At 49.1% G+C, this 23484-nt stretch overlaps 1 protein-coding gene across 5 annotated transcripts in view; it reads right to left on the minus strand.

Moving 5' to 3' along the window:
* Positions 1–504: 504 nt before the first annotated feature.
* LOC105468496 (family with sequence similarity 83 member A) overlaps positions 505–23484 on the minus strand; it is a 33354-nt gene continuing 10374 nt past the window's right edge. The window contains exons 3-6 of one of the 5 annotated variants that reach the window (XM_024788692.2): positions 18721–18888; positions 16540–16664; positions 3170–3429; positions 505–1151 (exon numbers count right to left, since the gene is read on the minus strand). In XM_024788692.2, coding sequence (XP_024644460.2) covers positions 1072–1151; positions 3170–3429; positions 16540–16664; positions 18721–18888 — 633 coding nt within the window. In that variant the 3' untranslated portion in view covers positions 505–1071. Of the gene's footprint in view, positions 1152–2229; positions 3430–8310; positions 8589–16539; positions 16665–18720; positions 18889–23484 lie in introns of those variants that run through there. The other 4 variants (XM_011718701.3, XM_011718700.2, XM_024788693.2 and 1 more) reach the window with 4 other exon arrangements.

Consider the following 23484-nt stretch of genomic DNA (forward strand, 5'->3'; position numbering starts at 1 on the left):
TCATGGTGGCTGTTCACATGCAGGTCCCTCCCAGTCCTCTCTGTGCCCTGGGAGTTCTTTGAGGCTGATAGATGCGCGTCCCGGAGCTGACATGGTGCCTGGCACGTGGAGATGCTAAGCTGCGGCTGTTGAAATTCACACTGTAGTTGAAATTCACACTGTAGTAGAGACTCCATATGTTTAAAGACACAGAGTGACACTCTAGCAAGCAGGCCCCAGCGAGGGAGGTACAGGTGTGATTATAACCCAGAGCAGAATTAACGATGGAACGTGACCTGGTTTTGTAGGATTTGAAAGTTGGATAAAGACTTGCTCTGGCTTTCAGACGCACAATTGCCAGGTGTGTAAAACCACCCCTAATCCTCTGGTGGAAACAGTGTGTGTGGTGGGGGGTCTCGGGAATCCAGAGCAATGGCCCAGCCTGGAGTTGGGGGATCTCAGAGGCTGTATCACTCGGGCAAAGCTAGATCATGGTGCAGGAAGAAACAACCCCCAGATCGCAGCGGCTTAAACAACAAAGGTTTATTTCTTGCTCACTACATATCCACTGCGGGTTGGTGGGTGGGAGTGGGGATTCTGCTCATCGCTTAGGACCCCAGGCTGGCAGAGGAGGGCTTCAACTGGAGAGCTGCTTCTATGTGGCAACCTGTGCCCAGGCTCTCAAAGCTTCTGCCTGGAAGTGACCCTCAGCCGTTCTGCTCATGCTCCACTCACCGGGGCAGCCCCGACCTAACCTCCCAGCAGGCAGCGCATCACACGTTACAGGTGCTCAGAAGAGGAGAAACTGCATCTTTGTCAACAAAGACGACCACGGAGGGGAGACTGCTGATGGAAGGTGGTCAGGAGTAGGGGGGCTTGTTCCTGTCTGTGGGTTCTCCCCTATCTCCCAGGACTGAGCTCGACACAGGCACAGGCTGAGGCCTTTGGAAAGCTGGGCTTGGGGGCTTCTATGACCTGGCAAGGTTTGCCTTCCTGAAACTTTCTCAGCAGATGGTGAAATCCAATTTGGAATGCTCAGCCGGGCCCGGCCATTCTAACCTCATCTCAGCCGCCAGCTGTGAAACCACAGGGTCAGGGCTGGGATTGAGAAAGCCACCAGGAACCAAAGCGTTGTTGTTTTGTTTTTGTTTTGTTTTGTTTACTTTCAGGAACTAAGGAGAAGAAAAGTGAAGGACAGGAATACAATAATTATTAATAATAATAATAAAAGAAACTGGAAGCCAGGATGCCCCTGACCATGCTGGGAGCAGTGGAGAACTGGAACAGGGATGGATGGGCAGAGGGGACTGGGGAGGATGCCACAAGCCATCAGGGGTCAGAGGCCACCAGGAGAAACAGTGCTGTGTTCTCGGCCCTCCACAGCGAAGGCTGAGCTTCCCAGCCAAAAACTGACAAAGGAGGAGAGGGCCTAGAAACAGAAGAAAGATGTGGAGTTGGCACCTGCTTCCCTCTGGCTGCCCAGCCTGGATCACATACCACTGACCCCGCTATCACACCTGAGGTGCAGGGTTAACTGTTACTTTCTCTGGGAAGTGTCCCTGATGTCCCACCCACCACAGGGCTGGCCACCCCTCCTCTATGCTCTCTCTCTCTCTTTTTTCCCCCCCTGTGATGGAGTCGTGCTTTGTTGCCCAGGCTGGAGTGCAGTGGCACAATCTCAGTTCACTGCAACCTCCACTTCCTGGGTTCAAGCAATTCTCCTGTCTCAGCCTCCTGAGTAGGGGGGACTACAGGCACATGCCACTATGCCCAGCTAATTTTTGTATTTTTAGTAGAGATGGGGTATCACCATATTGGTTCAGGCTGGTCTTGAGACCAGGTAATCCACCCATCTTGGCCTCTCAAAGTTCTGGGATTACAGGCATGAGCCACCATGCCTGGCCCCTCCTTTATGCTTTCTAAGCATCCTATATTTATTTACACTCAGCTAGGCTGTGCCCTTAGGACCTAGTACCACTGCAGGAACAAAGATGGGCACTGTGAATTGAGAAGGAATGAATGATGGGGTTTGTGAGGTTCAGCATTTATTCCTCAGGAGGTGACCAGGCTGGTCAGAGGCACCTGGATCTGGGGACAGCTGAGCCCTCCCTGCTGCTCAAGACTGGCCTGGGCACTGCGGTGGCGCCAGTCCTGGCCCCTGACAACTCAAGCTCCTAGGTCCAGCCTAGACTCCAGGGACCTCCAGGCCAGCCCAAGGCTCTTTGAAGCAAGAATCTGAGTCTACTAAACTGTCTTGTCCCACCCGACCCCCCAGACTCCTCAGCTAGCTCCATCCCTGGTGGCTACAGCTTCAGATGGCCCCCCATACAACTCACAGATACGGGTTCCGGGGCCTCACCCCTAACTCATCAGGCCCAGGGATACCCTAGTATTAGCCTTTCCTAGGAGGAGGAGTTTGCCCAACTTTCCCGAAACATCCAGAACGTTCCCACAGCTTCTCCTCTGTCTTTCCTGAATCTCTTGGGAGTGGACCATTCCCAGGCACTGGGAACTAGAAGTACCAACCTACCATCTACCTCTCAGTGCCTCGGATTACCCATTTGTAAAACTTGGGCTGCATTTCACGCTTCTTACAGAGTTTAGGGGGCCATTAATATTACAGCCCTGGATGATCTCTGGAAGACAGGGGCTCCGTTTTCATGATTTTGTCCTCTAGCTGCCCCACAACCTCCCTGGAACCTTCTGGAATGTGCTGCACAGGTCGAACTAGAGCAGGGAACCCAAGGATTGGTGGGGGCCCGCAAGTGGATGGCCTGGGACCTGGGAACATTGAACCATGGCAATGACTGTGTCTTTTCAAAGGGAAGTGGCTCAACGCCATTCGCTTTGTGGTGGGTCTTTGGGCCCCAGGGAGTGCCCAGTCCTGGGCCTGGAGAGGGCAGCAGGGGAAGGGACCTTCAGAAGTGAGGGGAGGCCTGCAGGAAGGGCCTCCAGGTGGGAGTCAGCCTCGGCACCAGGCCCAACTGCTCCAGCTGCAGCCGAGTGGGCCTGTAGGCCCCCAGGTTGCTGTAGACGGCGGCTGGCAGGCTGTCGTGGGGCCGCGGGGAGAAGTGGGCCTGGGGACTCGGGGCTCCCCAAGGGCCGTGATGGGGCTGGAACCGGGGCGGTGGAGGCGGGTGTGGGGCCGCGGGGCTGCCGGGCCCCGATGACGCTGACACACTTCGGGTGCGGGGGTGGCTGCCCGCCGAGAGGCCGCTGAAGGGGTTGGAGGACGTGCGGTTACTGGCGGAGCCGCTGCTGCTGCTGAGGCGACCATTGGCGGGGGCTGCTCCGGTCGGGACGGGGGCGACCAGCCGCGGGGACTTCAGGCCCATCACGGGCTTGGAGGAGGCGTAGAGGTGGCGGAACTCCTCGTCAAACGGCTCCACCGCCTGGCCTGTGAACTTGGAGAGGATGTTCCGGTGCACGTGTCCGCAGAGCCAGGTGAAGCTGGAGGGGAAGAGGAGACAGTGAGGGAGGAGGAGGGAGGAGGAGGAGGAGGAGGAAGGAGGGGGAGGGGAAGCGGAGCAGGAGGGGAAGGGAGGGAGGAGGTGGAGGAAGGAAAAGGAGGGAGAGGGGATGTGGGAGGGGGAACAGGAGGAGGAGGAGGGGAGGGGGAAGGGGAAAGGTGAAAGGGAGAAGAGGAGGAAGAGGAGGAGGGGAGGGGAGGGGAGGGGGAAGGGGAGAAGGGAGAAGAGGAGGAAGAGGAGGAGGGGAGGGGAGGAAGAGGAGGACAGATAGGAGGTTTCGCCGGCCCGGGCCCCAAGACCCTCCTGGGTGACTAGTCTGGGAATTGTGGGACCCCCCGGGGCAGGGACGTAAGGGGACCAACCCCCATGCCCACCCTCCCCTCCTGGCGGGCTCGTTTCATCCAGGCAGAAACCCTGAGAGGGAGACATTGCAACGCCTCTCTTACAGACGACGAAACTGAGGCTCAGGGGCCAGAATGTGTTTGCAGGCGAATAATTAAGAGGCCAGAGCGAATCCCTGGCCTCAAGGCTCCCTCGTGGTGCTCAGATTGCAGCCCCTTAGAGGCTCCCTGAGGAGGCAGAAGGGGGCTGAGTCCCAGGCTCCCGGACTCCGCGCTCAGGGGAGTCACCCAGCAGCCGGGGCCTTCTCTCTCCACCTGTGGAATGTGGAGCGCCAGCTCCTTTAACCACACAGGGGTGGGGAAAGCCCCTACAAAAGGCTGCTCTTGGGAAGCCGGGCTGTGTTTTCATGAAAATCTAAAGCATTCCTGAAAGAGGGTTCGGCTCCATTTTCAGGCACAGGGCCCCAGCTGGGATGAGCAGAGGAGGAGCGCCGTGCGGCCTGCGTCCCTGGAGACACGGGGTGGAGGGGATGGGGGAGTGGGGAGACACCCTCAAGGAGAGGCCTGGGGCCACCACTTACAGGTTTTAGGGAAAAACCAAATGCCTAAGGCAGTTATTACTTTGTATATACTTTGTATACCAGAGTTTTGTGTGTGTGTTTTTTTTTTTTTTTTTTTTTTTTTTTTTTGAGATAGTCTCGCTCTGTCACCCAGGCTGGAGTGCAATGGCACGATCTCGTCCCACCGCAACCTCTGCGTCCCGGGTTCAAACGATTATCCTGCCTAAACCACCCGAATAGCTGGGATTACTGGCGCCCGCCACCACGCCCAGCTAATTTTTGTATTTTTAGTAGAAGCAGGGGTTCACCATATTGGCTAGGCTGGTCTCGAACTCCTGACCTCGTGATCCGCCCGCCTCGGCCTCCCGAAGTGCCGGGATTACAGGCGTGAGCCACCGCGCCTGGCCTGATTCCCAGATTTAACCCAAAATCTTTTCTGTTTCCGATGGAAAACTCCTTTCGTTCCCCCCTCCCTCCCCAATCCCCCCTCCCCCAAGCAATGCTTGAAACTCTGGTAATAGCATAGATCTCCCAAGAGCGCCAGGCTAGAGGATCCTGGGCTCCCGCACAGGTGAACTTGAAGCAAGGGGAGAAGCATGGTCGGGGGAATGGTCAATGGTCGCCGAGCCGGGACAGCGCCAGAGCTGAGCAGAAAGGGGCCCACCAAGGATGGGGTCGCAGCCCCCAGCCCCAGCCCACCCGTCTTGCCACCCAAAGGCCTGGCCTCAGCCCGGGGTTGGGAGTTGCCTGCTCTACGAGGCAGGGCGGGGCCGCACAAGGCTCGGATAATCCTGGGAACAGCAATGAGGCTTTGTTTAAATCTCACCTCAGGAAGGGAACCACCCACACCCCCAGAGAGGTAAGCGGAGCCAAGGACCAGCCCCGCCACGGGACAGGAGGCAAGCTGCAGGGACAAAGGGCCGCGCTACACTCAGAAGCCAGTCGCCCTATGTTGTCTAAATCAGGCTACATGGGGCAACATAGCTGCTGCTTTGCTCAACAGAACAAGTCCAAAGAACAAGTCCAAAGAACAAGTCCAAAGACGTCCTGGCAATTCCTCAGGTCCCCAGCACCTGTGTCCCTGATTGCACTGTGCCCGGCACCAGAGCGCCCGGCACCAGAGCCCCCGACACCTACACACCCGGGCATCTCGTGCTTTAGCTTTTTTTTTTCCTTTTGTTTTTGAGATGGAGTCTCGCTCTGTTGCCCAGGCCGGAGTGCAGTGGCATGATCTCAGCTCACTGCAACCTCTGCATCCGGGTTCAAGCAATTGTCTGCCTCAGTCTCTAGAGTAGCTGGGATTACAGGTGCCCACCACCATGCCTAGCTAATTTTTGTATTTTTAGTAGAGACAGGGTTTCACCATCTTGGCCAGCCTGGCCTTGAACTCCTGACCTCGTGATCCACTTGCCTCAGCCTGCCAAAGTGCTGGGATTACAGGTGTGAGCCACTGTGCCTGGCCATGCTTTAGCTTTTATACTTTTGATCACAGCCCATGAGCAGAAATACATTTTATTTCTATTGTTGTTTGGCCCATAAGTACGTAGCATTCATTTAATCATCTTCGGCTCATGACCACTCTACTCATTGGTCTATTCATCACCCATTTTCACTTATTTAGCTATTTAATTGGTGATTTAAAGTAATATAGTAAGCACTTATGAACCCACTACCTAAAAGAAAAGGTCACATCTTTTCAAAAACTTTTCTCTTAAAAAAATTTTTTTGGCAGAGATGGGGTCTTGCTATGTTGCCCAGACTGGTCTTGAACTCCCGGCTTCAAGTGATCCTCCCTGCTTGGCCTCCCAAAGTGCTGGGATTACAGGCATGAGCCACCACACCTGGCCAAGGTAGCATCTTGAGGATAGTCCACATCAAGCCATAGCATCCCTCCTTGCATCCCTTTCCCAGGACCCCTGAACTAGAACTCAGCACGTCATGAATCCTGTGATCATAACAACCTTGCTTTCATTTTTCCATAATTAAAGAATTTTTTTTGTCTTTTGGTTTTTTTTATTTTTTTTGAGATGGAGTTTCACTCTTGTTGCCCAGGCTGGGGTGCAGTGGCATGATCGCGGCTCACTGCAACCTCTGCCTCCTGGGTTCAAGCACTTCTTCTGCCTCAGCCTCCCAAGTAACTGGGATTACAGGCACCTGCCACCATGGCTAGTTTTTGTATTTTTAGTAGAGACGGGGTTTCGCCATGTTGGCCAGGCTGGTCTCAAACTCCTGACCTCAAGTGATCCACCCACCTTGGCCTCCCAAAACGCTGGGATTACAGGTGTGAGCCACTGTGCCCGGCCTGCAGTACTTCATTTTTGACTGTTGTGTAATATGGCACTGATGGCTGTCTCGTGGTGCATTCATCACCTCCCTCTGCTAAGCATTTGGGTTCTGTTGTGAACAGTGCTGCCGTGAACATTCTCATACGTCTTCTACCATACATGTGGACCAGCTTCTTGTGGAAATATACCTAGGAGTACAGTTGGTGGGTTTTAAACTAGGTGAGTATTCTGCTTTTAGAGAAAGGGCCAAAATCTTTCCACAGTCATTGTCCCAATTTGCAATCCCATCAACAGTGTGTGAAAGATCCCTGAAATCCACCATTTGGTATGGTTAGTCTTTTTCATTTCTATGCTGGTTGGAGAGGTGTGAAATGGGGACTCATTCTAGCCTCGACTCACATTTTCCGGATCTCTCATGACGCTGCACATCTTTCCACATGTTTTTTTTTGTTTTTGTTTTTGTTTTTATTTTTGTTTTTTAACCATGTGTTGCCTCCTTGGTGAAATGCCTACTTACGTCTCCCACCCACTTTTCTGCTGTGCTCTTGTGCCCTTGTGAGTCTCAGCACTAATCTCTGTCAGGTGTGTGCATCTTCAATAGCTGCTTCCAGTTCGTAACTGACTTTTCACTTTCTTTAAGATATCTTTCCTTCCTTCCTTCCTTCCTTCCTTCCTTCCTTCCTTCCTTCCTTCCTTCCTTCCTTCCTTCCTTCCTTCCTTCCCTCCCTCCCTCCCTCCCTCCTTCCTTCCTTCTTTCCTTCCTTCCTTCCTTCCTTTTCTCGTTCTGTCCCCTAGGCTGGAGTGCAGTGGCTCAATCTCGGCTCACTGCATCCTCTGCCTCCTGGGTTCAAGTGATTCTCCTGCCTTGGCCTCCCCAGTAGCTGGGACTACAGGTGCCTGCCCCCACACCAGGCTAATTTTCGTGTTTTTAGTAGAGACAGGGTTTCACCATGTTGGCTAGGCTGGTCTTGAACTCTTGACCTCAGGTGATCCGCCTGCCTCCGCCTCCCAAAGTGCTGGGATTACAGAGGTGAACCACTGTGCCCAGCCAAGATGTCAATGAACCAACATTCTTAATTGTAATATCGTCAGATTAAGCAAACTTTTATGGTCAATGCTTTTTTTTTTTTTTTAAAGAAATCTACTAAGAGTTTTAAAGTTTATTTTCAACATTCAAATTCTTTTCATCAATTGCAAGTTGATTTGTAAACAAATGCATGCGAGGTGGGTAGTAATCCCGTTTTACATACGGGGGGGTATTTTTTCCACTTCCTCCTTTCCCCACTGCTCTGACATGCTCTGTCATGTGTGAATCTGTGCCTGAGCTTTCTGTTCTGTGTGTCAATTTGTCCCTCTTCCAATGCCACATTGTCTTGATTACCGCAGTTTCATGACAAGTCCTGAACTCTGGTAGGGCAAGTTCTCCCTGCTTGTTTTTCTTCTTTGGATTTATCTTGGCTATTCTTGGAAAAGCACATTTTACATCATGACCTACAAGTACATAACCACACAATAATTTCCAGAACATCCTTTACCTCAGTGTGCTCTGATTATTTTTATTCTATTCTGTGTCATGTAAAAAAAATGCTAGACATCATCTACTAAATTGATTTCACACCCCACTAATGGATGGTAAGGCACAATTTGAAAAACTATAATCTTTCAGGACACTGAATGCTCAGAACCCAATGTGCTTTTATTCATTCATTCAACAAATATTTGTGGCCATGTACAATGCATCAGATGCCGTATTTACCATACTTCATGCCAGGAAAGCAACAGAGAAGAAAACATACCCAGTCCAGTCCCTGACCTCATGTTGTTTATAATCTTGGCTAATCAAGTTCACAAATAAATAATTCCAAATCATGATGGGAGTGAAGCCATGGAGGGTAAGAGGGCTCGGGAGGGGGTGATCAGAGGTCTCTGAGGCAATGATCTGGAAGCCGCCACCTGCAAGATGAGGAGTTAGCAAGATAGAGACAGCAGGAATGAGCTCTCCAACGGAGGGCACGAACACCAAGTGCAAAGGCCCTGAGACTTGAAAGAGCACGAAAGACCCAGGAGGCGGCCAGTGTGGCGCCAACCCCGTGGAGGAGTGGGGGCATCCTACTGAGATAGAGGCCCTGGTAAGGATGTAGTTTTTTGTTTTTTGTTTTTTCCCTAGGAGCAGTGGCGAGTATTGAAGGATTTTAAAGTGGTTTGATCTGGTTTGTGTTCTGTTCCTGGGAGAGAAAACCCATGGGCAGGAGGCCAGTTAGAAGCCAGGATGATGCCTTGCTGTTGTTGTTCTCCGTGCTGTTCCCAATGCCCAGTTTTGCCTGCCTCTTCCCCACCCCCTGAAATCATTCCCATCCTTCAAGACCCAACTCCAGCCAATGGCACCGACCTCCTGGACCTGCCAGGCAGAAGTGGTGGCTCCCTCTCACTGACCCCAGAGCACTTCCTTAGCTCCTGCTGATCTCAGAGCACACACGCAAATCCCCTCTGGCCGCTCTGCAATTTTTCTTGATGGCACTGGCATGGCACCTATGCTGGGGTCAGTCCCTCAACCAGCCCTTCAGTGTTGAAATGCACAACGTCAGCCCTCTAGCCTCAGCAGAGGAAGCAGGGCTCTTCAGTTTGGGAGAACCATATACAACCGGAAGGAGGGGCCAAAATATCTGAAGCCCCAGGTAGCTGGGCTAAAAGAAAGGGATAAAGGGCCTGCCTCTTCTGGTTTTTTTGTTTTGTTTTGTTTTTACTGGAAACAACTCTAAGGGGAGACTGGTCCTGAGGAAGATGATCCCCTGAAAGGCTAGTAAGCAGATCACCTTTGAATGTCAAGGGCAAAATCACTGTTGGTGTCCTGTGCTCCCTGCAGGAGCTGGCTCCTCCACAACCCTCAGGAATGACAGTAAACACAAATGGCCCTGCATGTATTCAGGCTACAGCCACCTTCCTCCTGGGCTGCACATCTGGCTAACAAGCCCAGCTCCCAGCTTCACAGGGATTGGAGAGCCAGTGACCCTAGTCAAGGAAGCTGGTGACCCTGGGTCAGTTGCCTCCCCTTTCTGTGCCTAAATCCCCCGCCCCACCTCTGTGAATGAGGAGGGTGATGGGATGATGCCTTCTTCAAAGTGTTGTCATAAGGATTAAATCCTGATTAAAGTCCGTTTTTTTTTGTTTTGTTTTGTTTTGAGACAGTCTTGCTCTGTTGCCCAGGCTGGAGTGTATCTCAGCTGACTGCAACCTCCACCTCCCAGGTTCAAGCAATTCTCCTGCCTCAGCCTCCCAAGTGGCTGGAATTACAGGCACCTGCTGCCATGCCTGGCTAATTTTTTGTAGTTTTAGTAGAGACAAGTTTCGCCTTGTTGGCCAGTCTGGCCTTGAACTCCTGACCTCAGGTGATCCACCCACCTCGGCCTCCCAAAGTGCTGGGGTTACAGGTGTGAGCCACTGTGCCCGGCCTAATTTTTTGTATTTTTAGTAGAGACAGGGTTTCACCATGTTGGCCTGGCTGGTCTCAAACTCCTGACCTCAAGTGAGCCACCCCGCTCAGCCTCCCAGAGTGTTGGGATTACAGGCGTGAGCCATCGCACCCAGCCCTTATTAAAGTTCTGATCACACCTGGCCCAGGCCCTGACATCCTTCAGCAATGTTAGTTCTGCTTCCTCCTGACTAGGGCAAGGGCCTCTGGGCTGTGTAATGGACTCTGGAAGGGCAAGTATAAATTAAAAATGAGATGCTTAGTTCTTCCCACTGAAAATAAGGGAAGAGACCTTCCCCTTCTTCGTTTTCTACTTCAAACATTTTAGCTGTGTGCAAGTCACACTCCATCCTCCGGTGTTCTGGAAGAAGATGGGCCTGACTGCAGCTGTCCTCCGACTCCACAAGCAGAACCTCCCTACTGAAATGGGTTGGATCCACTTTGCGATATGAAGGAGGGACGTTTCTTTCTGCCTGCTGTCTCTGTAGTGAGTTGCCCATCATGCGCATTGTATTCTGGTCTAATGCTTACTTGATAACGCAACTGTTTTCCTTCACTTCTACTTTCGTAGGGAAGTTTTCTGAGAGGAGATTTTGTTTTTCATTTTAATTCCCCAGTAGCTCCCATAAGACAGGGAGGGATGAACTCCACTCCCATCTGCCTTCTGTGGACATGGTTTCCGACTTCTCTGCTGGCTTCTTTACTCGGAGAGTGGACTGGGCAGCAGGGCGCAGAGGGGTTAGGGGTTGGGGGAAGGCATGTTTCTCCAACACTTTCCCTCTAACAAACCCTGCAGAAGGATTACCCCTTACCTTCACAAATAAAAAAATTAGTATACTTTCATAATAATAGTCCTTTTCTTTCTTTCTTTTTTTTTTTTTTTTTTGAGACAGAATTTCGCTCTTGTTGCCCAGGCTGGCATGCAATAGTGTCAGCTCACCACAACCTCTGCCTCCCGGGTTCAAGCTAGTCTCCTGCCTCAACCTCCTGAGTAGCTGGGGTTACAGGTACCCACCACCACACCTGGCTAATTTTGTATTTTTAGTAGAGATGGGGTTTCTCCGTGTTGGTCTGGCTGCTCTCGAACTCCTGACCTCAGGTGATCCGCCTCGGCCTCCCAAAGTGCTAGGATTACAGGCGTGAGCCACCGTGCCCGGCCAATGATAGCTCCTTTCTAATTCACAGAAACCAACTGGAAAGTGAGGTCAAACCACTTTATACAACAGACCAATGTTAGTTAAGCATAAAAATGCTGGTAACAGTAATAATCACGGCCTGCCTAGTAAAACTCAGTAATCCTCTTCAAACAGACCCTGCTTGGAACTATAATTATTAATATCAAAATAAATTTGAAAGTATTAAGTAATACCAATGTCTTAAACAACAATACACTCTTAAGTGACCTTTTTTTAGTGCATCTCAGATGCCCAGCAGCTAAGTATTTACACTTGCTGTTTTACTTAATTCTACAACAATTCTAATACAAAGAGAATGTGTTATTATTTTCCATTTCGTTCTGATGAGGAAACAGGCCCAGAGAGATGACAGGTACGTAGCTATTAAGAGTTGGGTATAGAAGCTGGGAGCAGTGGTTCACGCCTGTAATCCCAGCAATTTGGGAGGCCGAGGAGGGCGGATCACTTGAGGTCAGGAGTTCGAGACCAGCCTGGCCAACATGGTGAAACCCCCATCTCTACTAAATATACAAGACAATTAGCCAGGTGCACGCCTGTAATTCCAGCTACTGGGAGGCTGAGGTGGGAGTATCACTTGAACCAGGAGGCTGAGGCTGCAGTGAGCTGAGATCACACCACCACCACGCTAGGCAACAGAGCATCTCGAAACAAAAGAGTGGGGTACGACCTAACACATTCACATTCTTGTTCTTCTAGGGGAAAGCATAATGTATGAGAGATTGTTTGGTTTAAAAGTGAAATGATATGGATTTGAGGATTCGAGGGTGGAACAATTCATATTTTGAGAAGTTGAAGATAGACACTGTTTTCCTGAAGGTGTTACAGGGAAGTTTATCTTGGGAATGTGTTTCAGCTTAATCTGCCCAGCATTTGACACCATTTGGTAGAGAGAGGAAGCCCCCACAACTAGCGCAGTTCTGATCTCCCTGAAATGTTCGAAATCCCTCCCGGTCGCTTAAGCTCCTTCATCAGTTTTCGTCATACACACAGATAATAAGAAGTTGTTTCTCAGCCTTTTATCTTTACATCTCTGTTTCCAAATGACTGTGTTCCCAGGCCTTCTCCTTTTTTCCACAGAGATAACAGCCCCATGGTCCTGTGCAATGCAGCTAGTGGGTCCTGGGAGGGTGCAACATTTCTCAGAAATAATTGTCTAATCTTGAACTTTGGGCAGGATGTTATAGATAAGAGCCTCTGGGTAAGAAGTTTTTTTTTTTTTAAACATCCAAACTTTGATCTGTTGAAGTTCAGATCACTTTATTTATTTTTTATTTTTTAATTTTTTTTGAAGGAGAGTCTCACTCTGTCACCCAGGCTGGAGTGCAGTGGTGCGATCTCTGCTCACTGCAGCCTCTGCCTCCCAGGTTCAAAGTGATTCTCGTGCCTCAGCCTCCCCAGCAGCCGGGATTACAGGTGCGTGTCACTGCGCCCAGCTAATTTGTGTACTTTTAATAGAGACGGGGTTTCACCATGTTGGCCAGGCTGGTCTCAAACTACTGACCTCAGGTGATCCACCCGCCTCGGCCTCTCAAAGTGTTGGCATTACAGGTGTGAGCCACCACGCCCGGCCCAGATCACTTTAAAGTGTATCATATTTTGGGGCTACTGAGGAGACAGCTCAACACTGCACCTGTTCTTTGATTTCTTCCCCATGTTCAGGGAATCCTCAGCTATTCTAGCCCACAGCTCAACCTCCTTCTTCCCTTTAGTGATACAAAATCTGCATTCCCCAGGGTAGAATGTGTGCCTTGAAATAGAGTGTCAAGAGCGCTGCAAGAATTCCTCAGCTCATATTCACAATCGCCGAAAGGAGGAAACCACCCAATGTCTATGGATTGACGACCAGATAAACCAACTGTGGTCCGTCCGGTCCATGGAATATTGCTCAGCCACGAAAAGGGAGGCAGCACTGACACACGCTAACAGCTCGATGAGCCTGGAAAACGTTATGTTAAGTGAAAGAAGCCAGCCACAAAATGCCGCATATTGAATGATTATTCCATTTACATGAAACACCCAGAGCAGGCACTTACATGGGGACCCTCAGTGCTAGGACGGACATTCCAGACCTCAAGGCAAGCTGGGCAGGAAGGTGTGAACTGCACTTGAAGTGCCTCCTAAGCCACATTCTCTTTTTTTCCATAGCCTTGTTCTCCTACCTTCAAATTCTAAAAAGTTTGAGGACGGAATGACATATTTTAGAGATTCTTCTCTGAAAACTTGCCCCACCCTAGGCCTGGGTGAAGGGCAGCCATGTTTTCGCCACGTGCCAAGTTCCCTTCTGCCACCCCTGCCCCAGCCACAGGTTACTGGCTCAGGGGTGGACACCAGCCTCGGAGACAGCTCATCCACTGGTTGGTGATCTGGGCTGACAGAATGGCTGGACCAGAAGTGATGGTGGTGGGGGCTGGGCTGGGAGGCCCCAAAGCTTAGGGATGAGGAGGTCAGATTTAACTTATACAATCCATGAGGCAGGAGAGAGAACCAGAAAAAGAAGCTAAACAACAGGCCTGTGGACCCATAAAAGCCAGAGTGAGCAGCTTTTACCCTAGCTTTTCCCAGACTCTGGGGAGGCCTGGCAGGCGCTGGTCCTGCCCTTGGCTGTGCCTGAGATTAACTGCCACAGCCTTACAACACCCCCTCCCTTCCGCCTTTACTTAGCCAGTTTAGGTAGATTTTCTGTGCCTTACAGTGAAACAGCCTTGACGAACTTAATAGGAACCAAAATGTTGAAAAACAGTGCACGAAGGTCCTTGTTGTATTTGGGAGGAGAGGAGAATTATTACACAATTTTGGACTTTGTTTGGAAAACGTGTAAAGTATTTTAAAAACTGAAGGAGTCCCATTACAAGAAAAGATTAAATATAAATTATTAAGCTTCGTAGCGAGCAGAGAAAAAAAAAGGAGCTATCTAAAAGAGAAGTAATATGAAAACCTGTCCATTCAACTGCAAACACAAAAGGGGAAAAGCAAAGCAAAGTCAAGATAGAAATATTAGAAATAAATCCAAATAGATCAGCAATCACAATAACTATGTGGATTATACCTATTAAAAGACAGATGATAAAATTATACTTTAAAAAACTTTAATGAGGCTGGGAGCGGTGGCTCACGCCTGTAATTCCTGCACTTTGGGAGGCTGAGGTGGGTGGATCATCTGAGGTCAGGAGTTCGAGACCAGCCTGGCCATCATAGCGAAACCCCATCTCTACTAAAAATACAAAAATTAGCCAAGTGTGGTGGCAGGCACCTGTAATCCCAGCTACTCAGGAGGCTGAGGCAGGAGAATCACTTGAACCCAGGAGGCGGAGGTTGCAGTGAGCTGGGATCGCACCACTGCACTCCAGCCTGGGTGACAGAGTGAGACTCCGTCTCAGAAAAACAAAAATTAATGATATGTTGTTCACAAAAGACACACTTAAAATCTATCAGCAAGTTTGAAAATAATGGGATGGAGAGAAAGTTATGCTCTGTGCTCTAGACTGAATGTCTGTGTCTCCTCCAGATTCATATTTGAAATCCTAATCCCCAATGTGATGATTAGTCATGATTAGGTCATGAAGGTAGAACCTTCAGGAATGGGGTTAGTGCCCTTGCAGAAGAGGCCCCAGTGAGCTCCCTCACCTTTTTACCATGAAGGGATAAAGATACACTTTCGCTGTGTGACACAGTGAAAAGACAGCAGTCTATGAGACAGAAGGTGGGCCTTCCCCAGACACTGAATCTGCCAACACCTCGACCTAGGACTTCCCAGCCTTCAGGACTGTGAGTAATGGGTTTCCGTTGTGTATAAGCTATCCAGTCTATGGGATGTTATTATAGCAGCCCAAATGGACTAAGACACTGTACAAGTATAAGCCCAAGGAAGACTGGAGGTAGCAATGTTAATGTCATTAAAAGTGGAATTTCAGCTAAACGGCACTAATAAGGCTAAAGAAAGATAGCACATTTTAAATGTTAGGGTTTATTTATTTCTTTCTTTTCCCTTTCTCTCTTTCTCTTTATGCTCATGTGTCTCTGGCTAGAGATTTGGCAGTTGGCTTCACCTGGCTTTGGAACAGCATTGCGGGCTCCCGCTCCCTGGGGAAAGAGGGCATCCTTAACGCCCCCGGAAGCCTGCCTTCCACTCGCAGCTTATCCCAATGTTTGTGCTCATATTTCTCTGGTCACTGCTATGTATTTGCAGCAGAGGAAGTAAGATAAGATGCAACCAGTTGCCCCCTCTGCACTCTCTGTCACACTCATCACCTTCCTAAACAAAATGTTCCCAAATGACCTTCGGCTATTCCTTCCTTCCTCAATTGCCCTCTCATTTCATCCCTCCCACAAAACCCACCATCAAATCCACTTCCCTAGTGCCACCACTAAGAACATTTCAAAGAATATCTTTTAAGCTCTGAATCAAGTTTCAAAGACAGACCCAGGCAAGGTAGCATTGTTCGAATAAATGGGTGGTCAGTCATTTGGATGTAGGAGTCTAGTGTGAGGGTCTAAACACAAACTGAGGCCGGGCGCAGGGGGCTCATGCCTATAATCCCAACACTTTGGGAGGCTGAGGCTGGTGGATTGCTTGAGCAAATAATAAAAATTTAAAAAATAAAATGGGGCTGGGCGCAGTGGCTCATGCCTGTAATCTCAGCACTTTGGGAGGCCACAGGGGTGGATCACCTGAGGTCAGGAGTTTGATACCAGCCTGGCCAACACGATGAAACCCCGTCCCTACGAAATATACAAAAATTCGCCGGGTGTGGTAGCGGGTGCCTGCAATCCCAGCTACGTGGGGGGCTGAGGGAGGAGAATCGCTTGAATCCCGGAGGTGGAGGTTGCAGTGAGCTGTGATTGCACCATTGCACTCCAGCCTGGGTGACAGGGCGAGACTCCATCTCAAAAAAAAGAAAAAAGCAATGGGGTATGCACACACACAACTAAACAAATTGCATCACTTCATAATCACATCTAAGATATCCGAGGAGGGAAAAGAAGAGGATTCTATGTCCTATTGCAATATCAAGGGAAACGGAGGCACCTGGAAATGCCTCTCTACCTGGAATTCTTGCCAGCAAGGGCCCACATTTCCTGCCTCTCCCCCCATCTAGGTGATGCAGCTCCAGCTCCAGGCAGAGGGATACCTTCCGGGAGCTGGTGGGGGTGTGTGTGTCTGAGCGATGGGAGCTGGGCTCCACCTCGCCCAGCCCTTGTCCTCCACGAACCCTTGACAGGAGACGAATCCAGGGCTCACCTGTAAGATCCAGAGAGGACGAATCTCCAGTCTGAGATGATGAACTTCTCCCGGATTTGGCCAGCGAATTTCCTGCCTGACTTGGCACAATACACCTCTCCTTCTACACTCCGGATGGAAATGTTCTGTTGGAGGGAATGTCAAGGTGTCACTTCCTAATTCTGTTTATAGAGATATATTTGGGCTTTAGGCTGGATGTTTGTGTTCCCCTTACCCCCATTCTATGTAGAAACCTAATCCCCAGGGTGATGGTACTAGAAGGTGGGGCCTTTGGGAGGAGATTAGGTCATGAAGGTGGAGCTCTCATGAATGGGATGAGTGCCTTATAAAGGAAGCCTAGAGAGCTCCCTCACTCCTTCTGCCACGTGAGGACACAGCAAGAAGACAGCCATTTATAGGCCAGGAAGTGGCCTTCACCAGATGCCGAATCTGCTAGAACATTGATCTTGGAGTTCCCAGCCTCTAGAACCATAGGAATAAATTTCTGTTGTTATAAGCCACCAGTCTATGGAATTCTGTTATAGCAGCTGTGATGGACTAAGACAATTTGTGTAAGAAAATGTCTGGTAGAATGTTCATCAAGATGAAAATGTATTATCTCTGGTTGGTGGGATTCTGGACCATATTAGTATTTTCCTTGGGCTGAATTGTTCTTCATTGTCCTGGCATTAGCTGGCAAAAACAAAACAAAACAAAAACAAAAACAAAACAAAACAAAAAAAGGAAGGGGGTAGAATTCAAATAAGGCAGCAAATAAAAGCAACGGCCTGATGCCTATGGAGCTCCGAGTCTAGGCCCCCATGAGCCACAGGTGGCCTGGCAGTTACTTGGAGGCAAGCCCAGCCCTGCCTTGTAAGTGGCTTGACCTGAGTCCCTGACTGCAAGCTGTTCAGAGGGAAGGCTGGGTGCAGCCAGAGGAGGTAGTTTTGTGGAGGTAGCAATAGACCCTGTATTGTCTTAAGCAAAGGTGAGTCTGCAATCGTACCATGGCTCTATTTATCCCTTGTCTTCCCTGTAACACCTGCTGCTCCCGCCCTAGGGCTGGAAGGCTGGAGAAATGGAAGGCAGGTAAAGTGTGGAAGTCTCAAGGTTAAGGCTGAGGGAGGTGGAGTACTGTCTGCATTCTTCAAAAGACTGCTGCCAGGCTCTGGGAAGGGCAGTCCTGCCTCCAGCCGCTTCCCCTGGGTTTCTCCATAGCTCTGTGAGATCTTGAGAGGAGGGACACCATTGTCCTATGGTGAGCAGAGTACTGTCAGGTGTGGCCAGCATAGGCCACGAAAGCAAGGCCAGTTCTGACGGTCCTGACCTGTTTCAATGGCCTGGTACCAAGGAGATGTGATCCACGTCATGCCAAACAGACCAGCAGTCAGAGGTCCCAAGGCCTATGGCAGCAGGAGGCAGCACTGAACTCAGCTGCATCCATGCATAGGAGAAGGGAGGGAGAGAGGAGGCTTCATTCTTATCTGGGAGGTTCTCCCAGAGAACAGAACCTCTCTTGCCTGAGCTAGAGGAGACTTATCAAAGGAGATCTGAGGGCCACCCATCAGCTGCTCAGCTGGGCCTACTCATGAAAGCTATGGGTGGTGTTCACATTTGAATTAGTTGTCCTCAAATTTGTGTGATGAATTGAACCCTTATCTCTGGGTTTCTTTTCTCTTTACCAGGAGAGGGAAGTACAGGGTTCAGTGAAGTCCAAGAGGATCAACATCTTGTTGGGGCCAGGGAGTTCTGAACGTATCCCACAGACCCTGGAGGTTGCCTGCCCTGTGAGATGCAGCCCCTGGGCTTCCCCAGCTGAGAGGAGAACAGGAGTACATGGCAGAGATGCTGCTCACTAGATACCCATGACCCTTTACATTTCCTAGCATCTGTGCATCTGGGTAAGGTCAATGGGTTATAAGAGAAAGCGATGAAAATCTCTTCCAGGTCAGATCCTGGAAACATCCTGCAGAGTCCTCCAGCCTTTCCCTGTCATGGCTATCTTAGAGGCCATGTATTTCTCAGGATGTAGCTACAAGATGGAGGAGGGCCATCTGACCTACATAGGTGTTTGTTTGAGCAAGAAATGAACCTTTATTATGTTCAGCTGTTAACACAAGATGGGGACATTTGTTACTACTGCATAGACTATCCTGTCTGGACTAATATGAGTACCCTTAGGACTCTCATTGGGGCCCCTACCTTGAGGTGACTGTCAGAGATCTGGATTTTGTCACACATCTCCTGGAAGAGCTTCACACCTCCCTGGTCCAGGAGCACACAAACGAACACCCCACGCTTGTTGGCTGCCTCTAGAATGTCACAGAAGATCTCCACATCCGTGAACACATCCATCAGGATGACCAGGACCTGGGCCAGAGTAGAGGGCTCAGTTACCAGAAAAGTCAGGGCCAGGTGCTAATTGGTTTCACCCAAACTGCCTGAGTCCCAGTGGCCCTGGGAGAGCTGTTCCCACTGGGCCAGAGGGGAGAGGATAGGGGTAGAGTGGGTCTGACAGGGCAGGATTAATGGAAGGAAAAGGAAGAGCTGGAGTGGAGGCCCCTGCCCCTGTCCTGATACCATCTCTCCAGCCTCACCAGCTATCTGTGGGCCCCTATGCCCACTGTGGGAGTGGGGAGTGCTGAGGAGGAAGGGAAAAGGCTAGAAAGAGAAGGAGAGCAGAGAAGAACAAGAAGCAGCATCTCAGCGGGTTCCAGGAGAGGAATAAAGTTAAGGTCATGGATTCTCAGCCACTTGGAGCTGGAGGGCACACTATGGCCACTGATTTTCAAATGCTGTTAAGCGGTGGAATCCTCACCTCAAACAAAATCCCATGTGGAGGCATCATCTATAAACGCCTAGAGCAAGCTGCTCCCCGTGAGACGGAGAAGGGAGTGACGCTCTACCCACAGCTACTGTATCATCTGTCACAGCAGAAACTGGGGAGGGGAGTCCTAGACATCCAGCGAGCAGGAGAAACATCTGGGTTCCTCCTGCCAAGCATTCATTCCCCCTTCTTCTGCCAACAGCATCGCAGCCTGACTTAAGGAATTGCCTCTCCTCCACAATCAATGTGGTTTGGATGGGTCTATTGCCATCCCTTGATTGGATATGGGGAGACCACATGACCAGGGCTAGACCAATAGGAGAATTGCATCTCCTGTTGGCCACGGAGATTGGTTCAGAGGTGGTCACACGAATAGGTCACATGATCTAAGTTATTCTAATGAGAGTCAGCCCAGGACTTTAGCTGGGACTCCTAGGAAAGGAGGTGTTCTTTCTGCAAGGTTGCTTAGCTGGCATTTTATAAGCAATGGCTGCTGGCAACCATTTTGCTACCTCTTGGGGAGAGCCTGCCTGACAATGAAGCCAGCCCTGGAGAAAGCATCCAGGAGGTAGAAACAGAGTACCAGCAGTGTCATTTGGACACCTGGTTCCAGCCATGCCTGAGACCAGTGCCACCCTTGTCTTTTCCACTGTAGATGTCAATGAATGTTTCTCTTCTTCTTAAGCTTGTTTGGGTTTACTCTCTGTCACCCAATCATGAGTCCTTTCTAATACCTTGTGATATATTGACAAGCAGCTTATTAGGCAGTCATTAAAAATGTTAATTACTGCCAGGCACTGTGGCTCACGCCTATAATCCCAACACTTTGGGAGGCCGAGGCGGGCGGATCATTTGAGGTCTGGAGTTCGAGACCAGCCTGACCAACATGGTGAAGCCCCCTCTCTACTAAAAAAAAAAAATTATTTTTTTTTTTTTGAGCTGGTAGCCCACGCCTATAGTCCCAGCTACTGGGGAGGCTTAGGCAGGACAATCGCTTGAACCCAGGAGGCGGAGGTTGCAGTGAGCCGAGATCACACCACTGCATTCCAGCCTGGGTGACAGAAGGAGACTCTGTCTCAAAATAAATAAATAAATAATAAATAAAAATCAAAAATGTTAATTACAATGGTTATGTAGAAGCTATAAGACAAGGTGAAATGTTTATAGCCTGAAGTTAAACCTGCTGTATAATCTCAACAAATGTGTGTTAACAATGAATTAAGTGAAGAAAGAAAACAACATAAAGTAGAAGTGTGTCCATGATGACTGCCAGTGAGTGAATACAGATACAGTCAATGGCACTCAATGGCGGAGACACAGAGTAATCCGTCATTAGGTGACTTCTTCATTGTGTGAACATCATAGAGTATATTTACACAAACCTAGATGGTATATATGTTCATATATATATATATATTTTTTCACATGGAAAACCAAATGTCCCAGCACCATTACTGAATATTAATCATTTCTCCTATTTCATCTGCAATGTCAATGTCAAGTGCATATCACGTTTCTGTGTATGCTCCATTATAATCTTTTCCTTCCTTCCTTCCTTCCTTCCTTTTCTTCTTTTCTTTTCTTCTTTTTCTTTCTTTCTTTCTTCTTTCATTTTCTTTCTCTCTTCTTTCTTTTTCTTTCTCTCTTTCTTCTTTCATTCTTTTCTTTCTCTTTTTTTTTTGTTCTGTAGACATGGGGTTTCACTATGTTGCCCAGGCTGGTCTCAAACTCTTGGGCTTAAGCAATCCTTAAGCCTCAGCCTCCCAAAGTGCTGGGATTACAGGAGTGAGCCACTCCACCTGGTCCATTATAATCTTATGGGAGCACTGTCATAGATGTGGTCTGTTACTGACCAAAATGTCATTATTCCGTGCATGATTGTAGATAAGCCCAAAGCAAAAACTAGCAGTCATGTTAGGATGGGGCATGTGAACCCAGAAAATGAGACAGGTCTCAGTTCATTTAGAAAGTTTATTTTGCCAAGGTTGAGGACGTTCCTGAGGAAGTCCTGATGACATGTGCCCATGGTGGTCGGGGCACAGCTTGATTTTATACATTTTAGGGAGACATGAGACATCGATCAATGTATGTAAGAAGCACTTCGGTTCGGTCTGGAAAGGTGGGACAACTTGAAGCAAAGGCAGGAAGACTCAAAGCTGGGAGGGAGCTTCCAGGTCACTGATAGGTGAGACACAAACTGTTGCATCCTTTTGAGTTTCTGATGAGCCTTTCCAAAGGAGGCATCAGATATGCATCTATCTCAGTGAGCAGAGGGGTGACTTTGAATAGAATGGAAGGCAGGTTTGCCCTAAGCAGTTTCCAGCTTGAGTTTCCCTTAGTGATTTTGGGGGCCCAAGATAATTTCCTTTCACAGGGAATATGGCCATTCACTTTTTTCAAGATTACCTGCAATATTAATGTCCCATTCTCTTTCTAATAATTGCAATATATTTTTTAAACCACTGCCATCTGGGAAGTGGCAAAGGAAAGAGAGGTGTCTCGCTGGCAGGCCAAACTGATAGCTGGTATCCACTTGGAATCTACTTTCTGTGATGTGGACGGATAGCCAGACAGGAGAGGGAACTCCTCAGAAATTGCTCACCCTGGGCAGGAAATCGGAAAAGATGTTCTAATAATGAGGGTGTGATCATTAGAACCATGGCCCTGTAATCACACAATTAATTGTCTTGCACACATGTAGCCTTATGGCACCGAAAGCAGCTTAGGCTTTCCCTGTTGGCTGAAAGATAAATGCCTCCTCTTCCAAGGTATTGACGAAAGAGACCCTTGCCTCCCTGCCTGATAGGTCAGTAAGTACTTCCAGTTCTGTGCCAGTGAATCACCATTTTCCTGAGACAGGGCTGGGTGAGCTGGTGAATGAACAGAGACGGGGCAGGTTTGGAAATAACCCAGCATCTTGAATTAAAGGATGCTTGGAAATACAGGCTCACCCTGTCTAGGGTTATCTTGTTTGCTTCCTGTTGGGATTGTCTTCCAGCTGGATTAATTTGAAGCCAGTAACTGGTTTGGACCACTGTTCTTCCTTAGAAGGTATAGTGGGTTGAAGGCTAGGCACGGTGGCTTATGCCTGCAATCCTAGCATATTGGGAGGCTGAGGCTGGTGTATTGCTTGAGGCCAGGAGTTCGAAATCAACCTGGGCAACATGGCGAAACCCCATCTCTACTAAAAATACAAAATCAACTCAGCGTGGTGGCGCATGCCTGTAATCCCGGCTACACGGGAGGCTGGGGCAGGAGAATCGCCTGAACCTGGGAGGCAGAGGTTGCGGTGAGCTGACATTGCACCACTGCACTCCAGTCTGGGTGACAGAGAGAGACCCTATTTAAAAAAAAAAAAAAAAAAAAGAAAGAAAAAGAAGGTGTAGTGCGTTGAACGGTGTCTCCTCAAAAGAAATGTCCAACCCCGACCACTAGAACTGTGCATATGCCCTCATTTGGGAAAAGCTTCTTTGCAGATGTAACTGAGTAAAGGATCTCAAGATGATTATCCTGGGTTATCTGGTGGGCTCTAAATCCGATGATACATGTCCTTATGAGAGATATCAGAAGAGAAGCACTGGGAGAACAGGAGAAAGCCGTGTGAAGCCCAAAGCAGAGATTGGAGCGACGCGGCCATGAACCAGGAATGCCTGGAGCTACCAGAAGCTGGGACAGGCAAAGAAGAATGCTCTCCTCAGGCCTTTGTAGTGGGCTCAGCCCAGTGACGCCTGGATTTCTGACTTTTGGCCACCAGAACTGTGAGGGAATAAATTTCTGTAGTTTTAAGCCACAAAATGTGCGGTAATTTGTTATGGCAGCCCTAGAAAGCTAACACAAAGGGTAGCACAGAACCCAGAGAAAAAGCGATCTCTCTGGAGTTAGGGAACTTTGACACTCATCCTGATGCTGCTGGGAACTAGCCTTCAAATAAGTCAACACCTCTCCAGAACTCAAGTTTCTTTACCTCTAAAATACGACACAGTAATAGCATGTTAGCTATCAGAAAAGATGGGTCTAACTGTAAACCCAGATAATGTGAATTACAGCACTATAAAATAAAGGTGATTACGTTAGTATATCACATTTAGTTAGTGTATATATAGAGTTAGTACGTTAGTATATATACAGAGTTTAAAATA

Source organism: Macaca nemestrina, chromosome 8, assembly GCF_043159975.1.
Source record: "Macaca nemestrina isolate mMacNem1 chromosome 8, mMacNem.hap1, whole genome shotgun sequence".
Lineage (NCBI taxonomy): Eukaryota > Metazoa > Chordata > Mammalia > Primates > Cercopithecidae > Macaca > Macaca nemestrina.